A 6,574-nucleotide genomic window follows, 5' to 3' on the forward strand; every position below is an offset into this window, starting at 1 on the left:
CAATATAAATCTTTGTGTAAACACAACCGCAGAGGACAGATCTGGTATCTGATTAGTGGATGTTTAAAAAAACAAAAAAAAAACAAAAACAAAAAAAACAAAGCCACAGTGGGAAATGAGGCTGTAGCTTTTTTGTGCAGAGTTAGCGCTACGTTGGTGCTAAGCTACATTTTAGGCCAATTCAGCTGCTAATTTGAATTCTGTCCCTGTTCTGGCATAACAACATGGAACCATTTTTAGGTTAAATCTAGGATTGACGTTGATATGACAATAAAGGCAATTGAGGACACAGTTTGACGTTAGCTACGTACGGCGCAGTAAGAAACAAAGCAAACAACTCAGTTGTTTTTCAAAGCTATCGCGGCAGGATAGTCATTGATAAAACATTGTACGTATCAACCTCAGGATACGCTCACTATATTTTCTTGTTTGTTTTTCTTACTGTTGTAAGAAGCTCAAATATGTGCCACTGTAAAATAGGCCCAGTAGGTGGCAGTAACGAAACTTACAAGATTCAGAGCTGCAGTTGAGAACTAATGATAAATAAGTTAAGCAATGTTAGCATGGTTAGCATGGCCTAGCCTAGGAGAAGACTAGCTTAACATACCAGACTGTGTATGTAACCCGAAGGAAGGCTAGTGCTTAATGCTAACACATACATAAAAGTAAATTTTGATAGAAAATATGATTTACATTTATTGATGACAATTTTGACCATTACAGTACAGTACAGTCGTGAATGCGGTACAATGCAGTACAACAAATTAATGTAAAAAAAAAAGTAACTCCTTTGTTTCATGAATTGCACTTAAACTGCTCATTTAGTCACTTGTTAGCATGTGGCAGGCAGTGTTTTGCACATTGAAACCCAGAGGGAAACATGTACACCAGTGAACTACTACAATGTTTATTCTGCAATTTGTGGTCCAAACTGCGGTTCCCACACTGTAATTTCACCCTTAAATATTTTAGTTACAAGTAGATGTTGGGGACAGAACAGTGTTTCCCAAAGAACAATAGAGCAGAAGTTTTTCTTCATTCATTTTTTTTATTCTGTGCCATAATTTGGCAAAAGAACCCATCAACTTAACATCCTTTGTTTTAAAATTCTAAATTACTTTCTTTTTTTTTTTTTGGCCAATTCAACCATTTTCAACCACCATACAAATCTGCTTGTACCTGGTCAGTTCTCCTTTACATAATAATTCAGCTAACTTGCTACTCATTTAGCTTATATTTAATTTGTTGAATCTGTAATCCTACAACATACTCTATTTACAAATGTATTAAATTACATGCAAATGATTCAGAAATGAAATCCCTACATAGCAAATGCACATCTGCTTTTTTAAAATTTATTATGGAAACTATGCTGGACATTTATAGCGCGACATCACAATGTCAAATGCAGATTTAATATGGAATATAAAATGATATATGACTAAAAAAGTCACATTTTGGTCAGAGGATTTATGGCTTAGTGCAGTGTTTCCCAAACCTTTTTTACGGGGAACCGTATTTTAAAAGTCACAAACCTTTCCAACCCAAGTCAATAGACGTAAATTCCTGGGAAACATGATGCAAGATGACCCAAAAGAAATCTCTTGCGACCCACCTGAGGGTCACGACCCATTCTTTTGGAAACAATGGCTTTGTGGCATCATGCAATATCTGATTTATCCTCTGATGTGATTTATCCTATCTCTCTGACTCCTGAGCCTGTCTGAAGAACTGTGTTCTTTAACTTGTATTTTTCTTGTCCTCTTTCTCTTGTTATTGTTTTCAGTCTGATCTAAAGTTCCCTGTGGTGAGACCCAGGGTCTCAGTGACTATTTGGAATCTGGATCGAATGTTTGAGGAGGTGGAGAAAGAATGTCCAGGCTCTGTCCAGGGGTGCGACCTATGACATGGGGAAGGCACTGTGGGTCACTGACAGGAAGTGAGTAAGGGTCAGCAGTGCAATTTAAAAAAACACACACATCTACTGAAGAAAAATTAGAGCAAAAGCCAGAAGATAACGAAGCTGCGGTTGTGCGCAGCAGCATTTGAAAAATCACTAGTCATCATCTACTTGGCTCTGTAGCAGGACTGACATCTGACGACAGTCTAAATGTATGATTTGCAGCCATGCGACACAGAAGGAAGGGAAACCTCAGCCCCCTCCACAGGAATGATGAAAATTTATAATGTGGTAACAGCGTTTACTCACACTAACACTAGCACGCTTCTGCTGGTGCTGCTGGACAGAGCGTAGTTGTACTCTTTACAACTTCTGAGGATAAAAATACTCTGAGTGTGGTGGTAAAACTTAAAGGCTTTCCCTTGTTGTCTTGACGCCAGTGTACAGTAGCAGCATGCTATTGCTAATAAGGTGTTTAGTTTAAAATATACTCTTTAATTTCTCATCTGTGTGAATTCAATTCTTTAACGCTCCCTTTTTACTCTCCTCCTTGATCTCTTTACATTATGTCTCTGATCTATTTCACTTTAAATAGTTGTCTCGGAAACTTTTTTCCACCTATTAAAATTTGGTGTTCCCCAAGGAACCGTTTTAGTTGCCCTTTTGTAACACTGAGAGTCTTTGCAGGTGTACAGTAGTTCACTGTGGGGAATTTTTTTCTTCTCATTTTGGTTCAGGGGCCACATACAGTCTGATTAGATGTCTAGATGATTAGGGTTTCTTTGGGCCGGACCAGTACAATCATAATAAAAAGCATAATTACCTTAAAATAACAATAAGTCCATATTTTCCCTTTTGATTTCCTGCAAATAAGTACGTAAGTGTATTAGAAAATAGTCATATTTAATGAAATACATTTTTTAACTTTAGAAATTCATCAAGTGGGCCCGATTGAACCCCCTGGCGAACCTGTTTTGGCCCACGGGCCGTATGTTTGTCACCCCTGCTTTATCACAAAAGTGATTCTACTTTGCTGTTGGCTCAGTTAATTTGTCCTATGATTTAACCTTTTTTGCCACCTATTAGTGCTTTCCCAGCAGCACTGCTCTTTAGTCAGGGTTTCCCGTTATACCTCCATACTGCTAGCTATAAAAAAAAAAAAATCAACCTGGCAAATTTCCAAGCCAAAAACTTTCAACAAAGGAGCAACAGGTCCGGTAGTAAGATTGAGAGGTTTTTTAACTTGAAATTTGAAACTCAACCTGATTCAGCAAAATGAGCTAAACTCAAAGAGCTAAATGGGCTAAATACACTGATAATTTAGAAAATAGTCATATTTAATGAAATACATTTTTTAACTTTAGAAATTCATCAAGTGGGCCCGATTGAACCCCCTGGCGAACCTGTTTTGGCCCACGGGCCGTATGTTTGTCACCCCTGCTTTATCACAAAAGTGATTCTACTTTGCTGTTGGCTCAGTTAATTTGTCCTATGATTTAACCTTTTTTGCCACCTATTAGTGCTTTCCCAGCAGCACTGCTCTTTAGTCAGGGTTTCCCGTTATACCTCCATACTGCTAGCTATAAAAAAAAAAATCAACATGGCAAATTTCCAAGCCAAAAACTTTCAACAAAGGAGCAACAGGTTCGGTAGTAAGATTGAAAGGTTTTTTAACTTGAAATTTGTAGCTGTTGCTTACAGTAGCTTTACCCTGTTTCAGCTAAACTCAACTCAGCTAAATGGGCTAAATACACTGATAACAGAGTTGAATCTAATCTTTAGAGAGAAACAGAAGAGTGGCTGACAGACAGTCAGTCCCCCACAGCCTGACTGAACTCTTTAGTTGCAAATCAAATATATCACATGTGCCGTACGAGACTTACTGGCTGGTACTGAAGAAGGGCAATCTCTGTCTCCAGGCCTTGGCTCACCAGCTTTGGCAAAGACAAAGACAAACCCCTCCCTGCTCTCCTTCCTACCGGTACGCCCACTAAATAAGATCAATATGTCACTGTGGGCGCCGTGGTTGTCTGTCTGAGTGTGTATATGTGTGTCTTTGTGGGTTGGTGGGTGGGTGCTCTGATGATGAGACGGATTAGTAACCAAGACAGAAGACGATTGTTCCTCAGAGGCTGGGTTTACAGTTGATGAAAAGTGATGCAGATAAAAGCGGCTTTTAAACGTCCTCGCTGACTCATCTTTCTGTTTTTGTTTTTTTTTTCTCCTTCCCTTCTCACATTAGTCCAATCATTTCTCCAAATAAGGTTCTGAATCCACCGCTTCTTAAAGTACCTCTGAGCCGGTGGATGCTGTACTTGAGTGACATTTCTGAGCATACCTTCTAAAGTGCAGACAGACAAGAGTATTGATAAGATGCAATTCAAAAAAAAAATAAAAAAATTAAAGACAATAGGATTTCAGAAAAGTCTGGTACTGGTTATGGCTATTGGTGTCTTTAATATCTTGGAAAAGCAAGAGAGGAATTTTTAAGGATGAGAAAACATTACCATTATCACAGAAATATGTTACGTGTTGGACTTGAATTTTGGAGGATGAATACGACCTCCCTTTATTGTTTTCTTGGGAATAACATCTACGTAAACCATCTTATGTTGATTTTGCTCACCACTCTGAATCAGAGATGCGTCAACGGTCATTTTGGGTGGAGTTTAACATTCTTAGTCTAACAACTTTCTTAGTCAGTGCTAAGGCAACTAAAGTATATTTGAAACACATAATGATCTATTGGTTGCTAGATCATTCCCCCGGTCAAAACCATGCTACGAAGGTTGATTTGACACTGACCATAGGTTTGAATGTTGGCATGAACCGTTGTTGGACTTTAAATGTGTAACGGACTGGAGAACTGTTTTGGGTGTTACCCCGCCTTCGCCTGTTGACAGCTGGGAATGGCTCCAGCGTCGCCCTTCCCACGATTCTGTAAAAGACTGAGATAGTAGATAACAGATGTAGGATGAATTAATGGTTATATCTCAGCTCTTTCAGATTAAGTCTATATCATCACAGTGGGGCTTCAAGATACGAGCTAGCAAGCAACTTTTGCAAGATTTGCCTCGTGATACGGAGAAACAGCTAGTTTTGAGTGCTCAACCGAGCTCCATTTTTCCACTCGACACTGTCGCGCTAACTGTCCCTTGCTTGATTATTCACTTTCTTTTTCTATTTCCCTTTCTTTCTTTCTTTCTTTCTCTCTCTCTCACTTTCTACCATCTAAATCGAGTCCTCATTCCCAGTCCCTATGCTTAGTGGCGCCATTCTGTCGCGCTGTTTCGCTCACTGTCCCTAACTGGGTTATTTTACTAATAATATATTCCTGGGGGGCTGAAACGAATGAATTGGTTTTTAGTTATTTTTAATGGGGAATATCCAATCGCGATACGAGCTGATCGACAATCGAGTGCTGTTGAGGAATGGATTTAACTAGTATCTTGAAGCCCCACTATACTTTCTTTTCTGACCACTGATCTGGGGTCATCATTCTCTGGTGCTCCTTCTACTAAACCAGGGGTCTCAAAGTCCTTCTTCAGGCCCATGATCGCCCCAAACTGGCCATTTTGTAAATTGATCCTTTGTGCGTTGCATCATTTTGTCTTACATCAGTGGATCTTATTGCCGAATGCCAATGATTGTAATGTTTACAGTCATCATAATGTGATTAGTACGTTAGTAGTAATAAATGGTAGATTAGTATTGATAGTGTTAGATGTAGTAGTAGTAATAGTAGTGGGTTGGTAGATTGTTGCAAAGTGTATGATTGTGTTTGTTTTTTGCTTTGTCAACCTCGACACATACTGTTTAAGGGCCAGAAGCTGCAACAGTCTGTACCCTGAGTGATTTTAGAGGCTGCTTATGTGTTTTTATATTTTTTTTGGTGGTAGGAAATATGTGGTTGTTAGACCAAAATCTCACAGAAACTGTGTGGGGCCAGGCAGTCGTGGCCACACCTATGAACCCACACAGGGTGAGAAAGAGGAACGACCTAAAAGAACAAAAACACTGTGTCATTATTGTCTCCAAAAACACTCTTCAATTACATAAAACTAAAGAATACAGAAACTTAATTTATGGAATGCGTGACTGAAATTAGATGGCTTAAAAACACTTTTTCACAATACACTTTTCTGGCATATAAAGATGTGTTTTATAATTTTACACAACACAAAACAAGGTGGTTCCGTTCTCATGTTCGTTAACCCTCTAGGGCAGGCGTGGGCAAACTTTGTGTCTCTTCGGCTGCGATGGGTCTTAAAATTTGACCTGGGGGCCGGGTCAGGAACAGATGGATGGAGCGTTCATGTGAACCGAGATAAATGACATGTAAAAGTCATCCATAAAATAGCTTTTTCTGCACCATTTAATGGTGAAATAGATAGATAGATGGATGGATGGATGGATGGATAGATGGACGGATGGATGGATAGATGGATGGATAGATGGATGGATGATAGATGGATAGATAGATGGATAGATGGATGGATAGATAGATAGATGGATGGATGGATTGATAGATAGATGGATAGATGGATGGATAGATAGATAGATGGATGGATGGATTGATAGATAGATGGATAGATGGATGGATAGATAGATAGATGGATGGATGGATTGATAGATAGATGGATAGATGGATGGATGATAGATGGATAGATGGAT

At 39.0% G+C, this 6,574-nt stretch overlaps 1 protein-coding gene across 7 annotated transcripts in view; it reads left to right on the forward strand.

Annotated features, from left to right (window-relative positions):
* arsj (arylsulfatase family, member J) overlaps positions 1-6,574 on the forward strand; it is a 53,859-nt gene that overhangs the window by 13,843 nt on the left and 33,442 nt on the right. For 2 of the 7 annotated variants that reach the window (XM_025057118.1, XM_025057101.1), the window contains exon 1: positions 1,817-1,939. The exons of 3 other annotated variants lie outside the window; for them this stretch is intronic. Coding sequence is in view for 1 of the 4 variants with exons in the window: in XM_025057107.1 (XP_024912875.1) it covers positions 1,908-1,939 (32 nt within the window). In the remaining 3 variants the exon portion in view is untranslated. Of the gene's footprint in view, positions 1-1,786; positions 1,940-6,574 lie in introns of those variants that run through there. 2 more of the 7 variants (XM_025057107.1, XM_025057127.1) reach the window with 2 other exon arrangements.

This window comes from Cynoglossus semilaevis, chromosome 1 (assembly GCF_000523025.1).
Source record: "Cynoglossus semilaevis isolate Cse_v1.0 chromosome 1, Cse_v1.0, whole genome shotgun sequence".
Taxonomy (NCBI): domain Eukaryota; kingdom Metazoa; phylum Chordata; class Actinopteri; order Pleuronectiformes; family Cynoglossidae; genus Cynoglossus; species Cynoglossus semilaevis.